General features: G+C 32.9%; 1 protein-coding gene across 2 annotated transcripts in view; it reads left to right on the top strand.

Annotated features, from left to right (window-relative positions):
- The window catches only part of AGBL4 (ATP/GTP binding protein like 4), a 1,052,851-nt gene that overhangs the window by 416,433 nt on the left and 622,547 nt on the right, over positions 1 to 13,871 (top strand). For both annotated transcript variants that reach the window (XM_023535058.1, XM_011367669.2), the window contains exon 4: positions 11,779 to 11,873. In XM_023535058.1, coding sequence (XP_023390826.1) covers positions 11,779 to 11,873 — 95 coding nt within the window. The remainder of the gene's footprint in view (positions 1 to 11,778; positions 11,874 to 13,871) is intronic.

Genomic DNA, 13,871 nt, shown 5'->3' with positions numbered 1-13,871 from the left:
AGCTAGTAAACAACTTCAGGCACCTGGTCTGATAGCAGTTAGTCACTTGGTCTCTGCTTTGGAAAGCAGTGCCATAAAGCCGTGCTGTAGAGCAGTCATCCCATAGTTCCCAGATGCTTTGGGAAAAGGAAAAGCCCTGTCTAAGCAAGTGCAGCTCTCTTAGAATTACCGCTGTGCTGTTTGCTGTTCGTCAAGAGCTTCTTATAAAGAATCTTTGTCTTCAGAGGAGATTGAAAGCACAGATCTGTCTAGTATTGTCTTTTAACTTGCAACATGATTCTAAGTGGGAGGAGAGTAATTTGCTATTTCTTTGTTTCGCCTACGTTGTCCAGTACTGAGAAGAGGGATACAGTATATTTTATTTTGTAGAGTTCCAATTTATGTCAGATAAACCTGATTTTAGATCCTAGTTCTGCCACTTCTCAGCACCATGCTTTTGGGCAAGCTATTTAATTTCCGTGAGAGCTTCAGTTTCCTCTTCTGTAAAATGGGAACATTAAGATCTTTCTCTCAATAGTTGTTGTGATTATTAAAAGAGTCCGGTACATAATAAGGACGTAATAAAAACAGAACCATAGAAACCTATATCTTGGAGCTGAAGAACCCTCAGAAGAACCCTAGATAGCTTTAGCTATCTAGGTGAAGATTGAGCCTTCATATAGGTAAAGTATTACCATCCTGATTTTATGGATGGTTAACTGAGGTAAAATAAAACACACTAAAGTTTTTAATAAAACTCACTACGAAGATAGTGAGTGTTGAAGGCAGAATTTGAACTCAGCTTTCTGCCTCTTAAGACTAGTATAATCTTGTCTAAACTTCTTATTTTACAGTTAAGTCAAAAGAAAGAAACTGACATTGCTTTATGACATATCATCTCTCCTCCCATGAACCCAGACAAACTGCACAATTCCAAAAGATAGGAACTGATTTTTTTCCAACCGATTTTTTTACTACCTAAAGTTACAAAGTGAAAATCTAGAGAAAAATTGATTTAAAAATATATATTAGTTTAAATAGCCTTTTAATAATATGTAGATGTAGTATTTAAGGAAGAATTCTCTTGTATCAAACAATTACAAATATAGTGAAGAAAATCAAAGTCAATTTGATACAAATAGTGTAACTATAAACTACAATGTGAAATTACATTAAAAATTTTTCAATTTATTTTCTTTCCTTTTAAAAATTTCCCCCAAAGTTATTAAGTTATACCTGAGACATATAACATTATGTAAGTTTAATGTGTACAAGGTGCTGATTTGACACACGTATTTACTGCAATATGATTGCAACCACAGTGTTGGCTAACACCTCCATCTCGTCACATGATTTTTTGTGGTGAAAGCATTTAAGATTTACTATCTTTATAACTTTCAAGTATATAATGCCATATTATTAACTATAATCACCATGCTGTACATTAGCTCCCCAGAACTCATTCATCTTATAGCTGAAAGTTTTTCTCTTTGACCAACATCTCTTCTTTTCTCTCACCCGCCAGGTAACCACCATTCTAGTCTCTGGCTTCTATGAGTATCGCTTTTTTAGATTCCACATGTAAGTGATTTTTCCCCCTTCTTTTTAATGTTTCCTTTCTTTTGTTCTTTCTCTCTTCTGTTTTTGCATAGTTTTGATCACTGAAACATTACATAGTATATTATTTGTCTATTGCTAAATTACAAAGCACCTCAAAATTCAGTAGCTTAAAAGAATAAGCACTTATTAATGCTCGTGAGTCCACGGGTCAGCTGAGGGGTTCTTCTATATTGGTGGTCAACTCTGGTCTAGGTAGATAATCTGCTGATTTCTGCTAGCTTCTCTCCTATGTTTGCAAGTCAGCTGGCTGCAGGATGGTCTAGGATGGCTTCAGCTAGACAACTGGATTCTCTTCAGTATGATCTTTCATTATCTGTCATTTGATTTGATCAACTTTTTTTTTAGTTTTTTATCTTCAAATTTTGAAAACGTGAAGTTATTTGCTAGCAGGAGGAATTTGATCAGATGTTGGTAGTAGGATTTCAAGAGAGAACATGGAATTACACAAGGCTTCTTGAGATCTTGGCTAAGAACTGGTATACTGTCACTTCCACCAATTTCTGTTCGCCAAACCCAAATACAATGTTAGCTTAGATTCAAGAGGCTCATCTTTTGATGAGGAACAGCAAAATCATGGTCCAAAGAATGTAGATACAGAGTGGAAAGAGGAATTGTGAAAAATTTTGTAGTCAATCTACACATATGATGTATATGCATTTGTAAGAAAGATAGGTATTAAGTGTCTCATCAAGGAAAAGTTGGGCCAACATTAAACAAGGTAACCCAGGAAACAAAATCATTCCCCATATTATAATGAAAGCAATTAGTGTACAAACCTAATAGCAGACAGAAGTAGGTAGTATTATGGGACCAACCACAGTGTGCTAAGTCTGTGTTAAGAGAGGTACTGAATGAATAAATAAGAGAAGGAATTTTGGTTTTGCCTAAGTATATAAACATATTCCTGTTTGAAAATTTCAGAAGCACTGAAAAAAAATCCTGTGGCTTCCTCCCCCATGCCTGATGAGTAGCCCATTTAAGAAATCAAACATGTGTCTACGCCTGTTGTCTCACTTGTCCTATTCACTCTGTAGCACCTCTGGGTAAAGAAAACGTGGAGTTGGTAAACGTAGCGATTTCACTCTCTTGGAGCAATGTAGGTTGGCCTAGGATTGGAGTCATCCAGGCAGCTGGTAATCTATCCAGTCTCCTTGACCTTTCCATCATCCTGAGAGGAGAACAGAATACCAATTTGGGGGTACTCTTTCCAAAAAATAGATCTGAACCTTTTACATCTACACTTAAAATTCTTCAATAGCCTCTTCATATTACTTTCAGTAAAAATTAAAACTCCTTATGGCTCACATGCCTTTTAATGCCACAGCCTCATCTTTTACCCAACCCAGCCCCAGAATTCTTTGCTTTATCCACAAAGAACAACTTGTAACCCCACAAACCACTAAACCTTTGTTCTTGTTGCTCCCTCTGACTGTAATATCTTCCATGCTATCTCTCCTACCTGACCAGTCTTTATTCATCAGTAAGGATACAACTTTCCTTCCACTAGGCTACCTCAGCATTTCATTCTTGTGTGTGCGTTAGTTACATGTTTATTTCTCCCAAACTATGTAATTCCCTAAGGGGAAAGGGTCTTACTCATTTCTGTAATCCCAGCACATAGCAGAATAAGAGTCCTATAACTGTTTATTAAATAAAGTGATTTAATGAATGTTTCTTGAATGAATGAATGAAATTTAGAACAAAACTTTCTGTAAGAAATGCTCTCAGACTTAAGAAAAGAGAGGCATTTTTTGTTTGTTTGTTTATATGTTGGTGGATATTAATTCTGAGTTATAGGGAGAAGAGAGTCTCCTTGAAAGATCTTATTTTAATTCTGTCATGTTGCTAATGCCCTTGTTTGATATGCTAAACTTCCCTTGATGAGAATGTTATGCTCCATTCCCCTTCTACCTCTTGGCTGCCTTCTCACAAGCTTTCAGAGAAGGAGAAGAATCTTCTAATGTGCAATCTGTAAGCTATTTCTCTATTATCTCTATCAGACTGCAGTGTCTGTATGAAGATTTTGACAATTTCCAGTTAACAAGACACAGATGCAGCTTATTAATAAATTTTGTTGGTTCCCTGTGACTCCTGAACATCAGCTTATAAAAGATAAGGATTTGTTTTTCATCAAGTGATTATCTGTATGCCAGACTTCATGCTTTTGATATATCAGGTTCAGGATTTCCTGGCATTCTTTGAGGAACTTGAGTGGCAACCTAGTGGTTCTTCCTGGGCAGGAGGTTTAACTTAATTATACACTTACACACACACACACACACACACACACACACACATGTTTATATAAGTATTTGTATATATCCATATATATGCATGAACATATACATATACATGTGTATAGTTGTTTATTGTTTCCTGATCATATCAGCTTAGCAATTATATTTAATCCTAACAACAACTCCACCAAATAGATATGATTTTTACAGATGAGGCAAATAAGACTCAAATGATAATATATGGTCAGAGTTACACAGGAAGAGGTAGGCCTGGAACTCCAATATTTCTTTCACAGTGCTGGGAATCAGGTTAGGCTCAGAATAGACAATATAAAAACATAGAATATGGCTCTGAAGGAAAGTAGCTGATTTGACTGAAAAAAAAAGAGACCTAAATTTTATCCCCAACTCAGCCTCATATTACCTCCATTACCTTTGATATGTCATGACAAAATCACCCTAAATTTCTGTGCATTAACCTAGTTACATTAAACTAGCTATATGGTGGCACATGACTAAAACATGTAGCCAGACATATGCCAAGCAGTTTTCTCCCATATTGTTATATTATTCAGAATAGGTGAGTAATAAGTGGTTGTCTCAGAAGGAGTTACTGACATCAGTCATATAAAACTCATGCTTAAGAAATCAAATTCATTTTTAAATTTAAATATAACTATTAGTAGAATATAACTAGGGTAAATGTTTTGCAAATTACTAAAGAAAGAAGGAAAAATATAAGAAAGATTTCAAGGAATTGTTATGAAATATAATACGAATTTTCAAAAATTGTAGAGGAGCATAAACAAAATGAATCATGAAAGAAAATAACCAATAAAGGACAAAAAAAGATCACTAGATGTTAAGCCATATAAAACAGTAAAAGGAGAACATTGACTAGAGATTTGCCCTAATGTGAAATGAAACATAACATAAAACTACCATTAACAGAACAATAGCTGACTATCACTAGAATAAACACATAAATCAGTGAAAAATAAGTGGAAGTCCAGACGTAAATCCAACATATAAAAGTTTGTTACATGGAAAAAGTGGCATTTGACATTAGAAAGGAAAGGGATGACTTATTCAATAAGAAAGATGTTGGAATAACTTGTTAACCAGTTGGAAAGAAATGTTGTGCTGTTTCTTCATATTTCACACTAAAATTCCTAATGAATTAAAGGTATTTAAACTTTTAAATTAGGTAAAATTTTCATATAAACATAAAATAATATAAAAATACCTAAGGATTCACCATTAAGATGAAGCAGATGTTAACATTTTGTCATCCTTTAGATTTTGCTTTCTTTTATTGATTTTGATATATAGCATTAAATATAACATTATAGGTACAGCTAAACCCACTCTCTTTCCCTCTTGATTTCTCTCAGAATAATCACAGTCCTGAAATTAATGGATATTATTCCCAGTGTGATTTTATACTTTTATTATATATGCATGTATTACATTAAAATATACTGTTGTTTTCTGTTTTAATGCTTACCTTCTTCGTTAAACATAGTTCTGGGCGTGGGGGGGGTCATCTGTATTGATAAATGTCGTTTCAGTTTATTCATTTTAAATGCTGAATAGCAGTCTATTGTATTGATGAATGACAATTTACGCATTCTCATTCTGAGTTAAATGGTTTTAGTTTGTTTGTTTTGCTATTACAAATGAACAATGCTATGAATTTTTATTGTATATATGTCCTTATGCAATGTGCAAAAATGTTTTAGAAGAATACATAGAAGTAGAATTGCTGGATCGTAGGTTATTAGCATCTTTATCTTTATTGTCAAGTTCCCCTCAAAGAGGCTATTCTATTTTACATGCTCACCAATGATGTTCAAAAATCACTGTTTCCTACAAATTACTAACACTTGGTATTTTTAGATTTATTAATGTTTTGCTATTTTGATGGGTAAGAAATGTATTTCACTATTTTCTTAATTTACATTTCCTCAATTACTAGTGAGGATTAACTTTTCATTTATTTATAAACCTTTCATTTCTTCTTCTATAACTTGTCTGATTATATCCTTAGCCTATTTTCTATTGAATTGTTCTTTTATATTTTGATTTATAGGAGTTATTTATAGGTATGTGTATTAATATTTTTCTATCACAAAAGTTATGCATGTCTTCTTTAATCATTGCCTTGGCTTTTTATTTGTTTATGATATATTTTGATATAATAACTTTTTTGTAAAGCAGTCAAATATATCTATGTTTTTCCTAATGGCTTATGCTACTGATGCTTTATCTAAAAAGTCCTTACATACCCTAAGTCTGTAAAATAATCTGCTGTGTTTGACTTTGTGCATTTTATTTCTTAAATCATTTGGAATTTCTTTTTGTGTTCGGTGTGAGACAGGTATCTAACTTAATGTTTTTTTCCGTAAAGGTGACTCATTGGCCCTTATTGGCCCAGCACCATTCATTGACAATTACCCTTTTAACCCAATCTGCAATGTCATCTCTGTTATATAGTGAAACTGTTCCTAGGCTCTTGTTCTGATACATTGATATATTTTTATAATCAGTAGCAATGTAAACCACATTGTTTTCATTACTAAAACTTTATAATAACTTATCTGTTTAAACCGTGTTTGCTATATTTTGTCCTTGTATTCTCATATAAATTTTATAATCAAAATTTCATCAAATTTTATACACACACACACACACACACACACACACACACACACACACACACCCCTGCTCGGATTTTAGTGAATTATATTGATTCCAATAATGAATCTTCAATCGATGAGTATGATTTTTTTTTTTCATTAATTTAAGCCCCCTTGATTTGTCTCAGTAATATTTTATAGTTTTCTGTGTGGAGGTCTGGTACTTTTTGTTAAACTTATTTATAGGTATTTGATATTTTTGATACTATCATAATTTGTATCACTTTTAAATTTTATTTTCTAATTATTTATTGCTGGTATAGAGATATGCAATTGATTTTTTTAATATTTACTTTGTATCAATGAATTCTAATAGTTTATAGATTATTTTGGAGTATTCTACATACATAATCATGTTGTCTATGTATATAATACAAGTTTTATTTCTTCCCTTCCTTTTTATCATTTTATTGCATTGACTAGAACTTCCAGTACAAGCTTTAATAGGAGTGGCAATAGCACCAACAGGCATTCTTTTCTTGTTCCCAAATTCATTGCAAGTGCTTTAAAGTTTTCATGATTAAGCATGATTTTGCTGTTGGTTTCTTTTTTCCTTTTTTTCTTCAGGTAGGTATCTTTTATCAGATTAAGATCTTTCTTATAGTCAGTTTTCTAAGAGTTGATTTTTGTTAAAGAGTGTTACATTTTATCAAATGATTTTTCTCCACCTTTTTATATAAACTAATATAAAAATATGGTATATTACAATGATTAATTTTAGAATCAAAACAAGCTTACATTTCTAGAGTAAATTAAAATTAATATGGTTTATTGTTCTCTTTCTCACTCCCATTGGATTTAATTTGCTAATTTTTTGTTTAGATATTTTGGAAAGAGATTTTCTTGCAGTATCATTTTCAGAATTCATTATCAAGGTTATGTGAGTTACATAAAACAAACTGGAAAATGTTCCCTCACTTTCAACTGTCTGGAATAATTTGTGTAAAATCGGTGTTTTGTCTTCTGTTAGTGTTTGGAAGTCTTAACCATGGAAGTTGTCTGGGCCTGGCATTTTCTTTGCAGGAAAGTTTTCATTAATATATTCAATTACCTTTATAAATTTAATAGAACTACTCAGATTTTGTGTATTTTTTATCAATTTTGGTAAGATATTTTCTGTTTTCTAAGAATTTGTTTTCCCCTAATTTTTCAAATTCATTGCATAATATCTTTTTAGTACAATAAACTTTTAAATATTTTTCCTGTTTATACTTGTGTTCTCTTTTTTATTCCTGATGTGCGTAAATTGTGCTCTTTCTATATTTTTCTTGAATATAAGTCCACTGTTTTATACATTCCTTGTTGAAATTTGTATGTTTTTCATGAAATCCACTAACTTTCTTGGACTCTATTTGGTCTAAAAGTTTTCTTTAGTTTCTCATACATTGGCAATCACATCATCTGTGGATAATGAGTTTTACATCTTTCTTTTTAATTTGCATATTTTTTTACTGCCTCTTTTAATTTTATTGCACTAGAATTTTCAGTATGATGTTGAATAGAGCAACAATAGTGGCAACCTTGTTTTCTGGCCTTACAAGGAGTATTTCTTACATTTCACCATTAAAAATAATTGCTGTAAATTTTTAATAGATACCCTTTATTAGATGAAGTCTCTTCTAGCTCAAGCTTTCAAAGATTAAAACTATAAATAGATGTTGAATTTTATCATGTTTTTACTATACCTGTTTATTGATAATTTAGTATTTTTCACTTAATTTGTCAATAGGATGACTTACATTATAGCTCTTTTTGATGTTGAATCATCCTTCCATTTTTATGATATGTCTGACTTTGTACTCATATACTATGTGTGTGTATAAATATACTGCTGGATTTGGATCAGTAATATTTTATTTAAAAATTTTTAATAAATGTTTATAACTGACACAGGGCTATACTTTTCCATTCTCCAGCGCTCATGCCTATTTTTGCTTCAAGTTGAGAATATACTCATGAAATAAGTTGGGTAGCTTTCTATCTTTTTCTTTTTAAAAAATTTTTACTTAAAATTTTAATTTTTATGAAAATAAATTCATGTACGTAATTTTAAAAATAAAATGATACTACAAAGACTAAAAGAAAATAGCCCTCTTATTCTCTCACTTTTGATTCCTGCTTCTTAAAGCAAGGATCAGCAAACTTTTTCTGTAAAGAAAAAAGTAGGAAGTAATTTAGGCTTTTTGAGCTTTCATGTCTCTGTCACTACTCAACTCTGTTGTTATGTTGCAAAAGCAGCCATAGACAGACAGCACGTAATGAATGAGCATGGCTTTTTTTTTAAAATACAAAACAGACAGCAGGCAGGATTTGGCCCCTGCACTTGTGTGGCAATCATTTATATTTCTTTTCTTTGTTTTCTCTGATGTGCTATATTTCTAAATAAAATTTCTTTACTGCTATTCTCTATTTAGTTTAGTTATAGATCTCATCAATTTTGTATTATAAAGATGATTAAATTCTTTAATAATTCTGCTACATAATACAAGTACTAGATCCCATCACAATGAAGAAACAGTCCTTGTCACTTAGGTGTTGGTGTGAGGGAAAGAATCTGGAGACTTAATTTCTCTTTGTAAGGACTTTGGATCTTCCCTGCCTGATCCCCAACCTTTCAGAGGTACCAAATGCTTCTAATGTTTTGTGTCTCTGGGATTCTGTGATGTGAATTATTTGTTTCTTTCTTTTTAAGTTGAGTACTTAGAACTTTCTTTTTCAGTCTTTCTTCTTTTCGAGTACATACACATAAGGTTGAAATTTAACTTCTCTATATCCTGTTTTTTCTGCATGCCACAAGCTCTTGTGTATAGTGATAAATTGATCATCCGATCCTAAATATTTTCTAATTCCTATTATTACTTCTTTGATATATGAAAAATTAAGAAGAATGTGTAAAAATTTGATACATAGAAAGTACTCAAAAGTTGTTTGTTATTATTAAGTTATTGTTACCATTACCTCATGGATGCCATTTCCATATTTAAGTGTAAAATATGGAAAACCAAGATGTTTTGCACTGCCTACTTCCAAATACCTTTGGTTCTTACAACCACATGCTACCTTCCTAAATAGGCTGGAAAACATAAATAAAAAATGCATGGATGGGAATGGTAAGAGATGGTGTTCCTTTTGCATGTAGTGTTGTAGAGAAAGTATGATCTTTATGGTCAGAACACTTAAGATTTAAATCCTAGCTCTACCAGTTAATAGTTCTGGGATTTTGAGGGGACAAGCCAGTTAACCGTTATTAGCTTCAATTGCCTCATGTCTCAAATTGGGCAAAAATAAACAGCTTTTGCTTATGGATAGAGACACTAAAAATATAGCATATTTAAAACACTTAGGAAATTTTCCTGGTACAGAATAGGATATTAATAATAATTGTTCTACTTTCTTATTTATTTTTTCTAGCTTCACATCTGCATGTTATTTCTGTATTAGATTTTCTCCTGCATTTAGTATTAATCTAGATCCTGAAAATGCAGTATGGCTTCCAGGTTCACTAGAAATGGATCTGACACCTGGAATCTCAGAAGAAAAAGAAAGAGGAATTTAAGCCCTGCGAGGTTCAAAGGCCATTTGTCCCCTTGATATTGATTTTCTTAAAGCAGACAGTAGCCAAGACCTTGGAAAAAGTAATTGAACTGACAACAGGCAGGTTCATGTTATTAATAATGGAATAGCCTTAGATATTCTTGATGACTTAATATAATGACAGAAGGGAAGGCTGAAACTGAAATGTCTGGAGATGGGGTCAATGGCTAGGTCTCTGAGGAAAAAGAAAAACATGAGTTATTCCTAAGAGCTTATTTCATAGAACAAAAAATTTCATGGTAGTCCCTAATATGAGACCAGAGGAAATGGTTTTGATTTTCTCTTTTCAAGAAAACACAAAAATTTTAAGGGCTTGAAAAATTGCCATTATACTTATTTTTGCTCTTATTTTGGAAAACAGACTTGATCAGAGTTAGGAATTTTAAAATCTTAGTGAGTAACATAAAGGTAGAAATCATGGGCATCTTATCTTTTATCCACTGGATTCAAATATCAACTCTCCATCTATTAATTGCATGACTTTAAACAAGTTAGTCAACCTCTCTGAGCCTTAGTTTTCACATCTGTAAAATAGAGATGTTAATATTTTTTATTGTAGTACAGGAGAATATTTAAACATTGTAAAAGTGTGTAAAATACCTGGCAACTAATAATATATAGTAGGTCATACAATAAACATTTGTTCAGTGAAATAATACATGAATTTTGATGTTCCCCTCTGGATAGAAAAACTAGTCTATGGTAACCTCTTGAAAGCTTTTCCTTTTCTTCAACTCTCTGGCTGTCCTTGCTCTGGTCCTCTAGTATCTTTTAACCCCAGTTCTCTTCTCTTTCCCAAAATCTTCTCCCCAGTATTGACAAAGTTGTTTATTAAAAGAAAGATCTGATCTTTTTAAAATTGTACTACCTTCCTGGAAGGGCTTTAGTTATCTAGAACACCCCATGCCCCCATTTTAAAGGTGAGACCTAGAGACAAATGAGACTTACCCAAGTACCTATGCCTCTGTAAGTTGATGCTGTAATTAGGGTTGAGCCCAGAACCCCTATCCCTTAGCAGAAGATAACAAAGCGGGTACAGAAGAGGATATATATCTGGAGGCAGTCCTAGTCAAAGGGGTGCTGAGCAGTTTCAGAGTTTTTAACAACAATTTTGCACTCAATTATTATCTTTAGGTTGTTGAACTTCAAATGCATTACTATCACTGTAATGATAGATAATATTATTAATTTTCATGCAAATTCTAGGTCAGCCTAGAGAGACAGCACAATTAATAATAGCCAAAACTTATATAGCATTCACTACATACCAAATAAGGTTCCAAGCACTGTACATGTATTAACTTATTTTATTTTCATCAGTGACCCCAGGTATCATCATTATTTCTATTTTTTAGGTGATAAAACTGAGACATAGAAAGTTTTAGTAGCTTGGCTGAGTCACACAGCTTGAAAGTGGAATTAAAACTCAGACTTCCAGGTTCCAGAGTCTGTGTCATTAACTACTATGCTAAGCTGGAACAAACACATTGAATTTCTGTGGGCATCTTTTATTCTCACTATACTGTTGGCAGCTAGTCCATATAGATTCCTTTAATCCTGCTCATTGTTTCCAGTCCTAATTATCAGGAAGTAGCAACTTACATAACATAGTCAGTCTTCTGATAAACTTCTCCCTCTTTCTTTTTCAGAGAGTCATTTTCAACATTGTTAACTTCAGCAAAACCAAGAGTCTTTATAGAGATGGGATGGCCCCTATGGTGAAATCTTCCAGCAGACCAAAATGGTAAGTGACCCACAGAATGAGATCTCTTTCAGGTTGGATAATTTGACCCAGAACTCAAGTTTATCTGCTGTATGGATAGGGCTTAGCCTCACTGGCACTAAGAAGAATAAAATGAGTTTCTGGATGGCCCTTGGTTAGGATCCAGGTACTACTTTTTTTTTTTAATGTTGGGATATGGAACATGATTCCATGTTTGTTTGGAGTGGCCAACATTCTATTATGAGGAAAGGTGCAGTTTGTTATTTAGTTAACTTCCTGTCCTGTTTGCCTCTTATCATGGTATCTTTGGAAGCTCAATTAAAGTTTATTTAATTATTATTATTTTTTAACCTGAGCAGAGATGTCATGCAGTAACCTAGGGGACATTGGGAACTACAGTTTAGTAGGTTTCCTTGCTTTGCTTGTTTTTTGTGTTGTTTTTGTATAGATGTTGTGTGTTTTCGTGGATGTTAAAGTTCTATTTGTACCATTGCTATAGTGGGGATCAGAGTTGGATAGGATTGCTCAATAATAGTAATGATGATGATGATGATGATATTCAGATGAAGAAATTGAGGCTAAGAAAGGTAAGTCCTTTCTAAAGATCATAGATGGTAAAGGGAGGAGGAGCCTGTGTTATTTTGACTACCTCACACTGCTATCCAAACCAATTATTTTGTTTATTCATTCATTCATTTATTCATTCAACAAATACTGATTGAGTACACCAAAATAAGAGTTTTTAAAGACAGAAACTCAGTTTTATTCATGTATCACACAGTAGGTGTTAAGTGAATGATTGTCGAACTGAACTGAATTCATTATGAGAATTTACATGTAAAGTGTCTGGCACTTGCTAAGTGCTCAATAAATGTCATCTATTATTAATAGTGTTATTTAAAACACTATACAAATGCAAGGAATTGTTAATATTATTCTAGCTTTGATCCCTGTTCAAATTTTAATGACTAGTGAGAAGATCATCTCAAAATATCTATATTTATAGAAAACTAGCAATTCATAAATATTGAATTGTGCTTTTATCTATAAACAATACTTGGCAGTTTTTTATAAATGCTGGGCTGAGAAGCTCAGGTTTGTAAAAATGTAGGCATTTGATGATGATAATGAGAACTGTTTATTAAAAGATAAAAATATCCTCCTGGGCCTGGTTTTTGCTTTGCTATATCAAGTCAACTATACTGCTGTTCCTCAATTTCCTTTTGACCATGGAATCTGGGCCAGGGGTAGGCCTTTGCTTTGAGTCTCTGAACTCAGCCCAATAATAGTGCACATCTCTCAAATAACAGACATATGTGTAGATGCATACTTTAAATCTTGCCAAGAAAAGGACAACACTGTTGATCGGCTCATGAGGGCCTTCAAAATAACATGGTACTTCTTTTACCAGGCTCTGTTTTGGAATCTACACAGCAACGATAATCACTATCCCTTTTTCTCAAGTGTTCAGTTTTGGAGTCTTCTTTTTTTTCTGTGCTTTTGAAAATCCTTAAGCTTTAATTATTTCATTTTGTTTTGTTTCTTATGGACTATCATTTGGGTCCTCTCTGTCAGGGTTTTTTGACAAGATTTTGAAATATTAATGAGTCCTTGCATTTATATTATAATGCCTTAGAATTAAGTTTGTACTCTTATCCAATGTGGACAGGCTCTCAGCAGCAGCCATTATCCAGTCACTGGGCTTCCCTCATGGTCTAAAAGACATTAAAGGTTGAGAACTGATTTTTTGTAGTTCATCAAGCCCATAAGGCACAAGGTGCTTTCTCTCCTATTTTTAACTTTACCATCCCTAGACCTTGAATGCAAAGCTGTTCGCATTCTTTCATAGTCACCTTTCCCAAGCCGGATGTTTAGATATTTGTTTACTTAATAGGACTTTATTGAGCACCCTAATGTGCCACACACTATTCTAGATATTGGGGATATAGTATGAATAGGACAGAAAAGATCTTTTCCCAAATGCAACTTTGATTTTAGAATTTTATGAACTGATCTCCA

The sequence above is a fragment of the Pteropus vampyrus genome, unplaced genomic scaffold, assembly GCF_000151845.1.
Source record: "Pteropus vampyrus isolate Shadow unplaced genomic scaffold, Pvam_2.0 Scaffold135, whole genome shotgun sequence".
Taxonomy (NCBI): Eukaryota; Metazoa; Chordata; class Mammalia; order Chiroptera; family Pteropodidae; genus Pteropus; species Pteropus vampyrus.
This window is presented reverse-complemented; position numbering and strand designations above follow the sequence as displayed.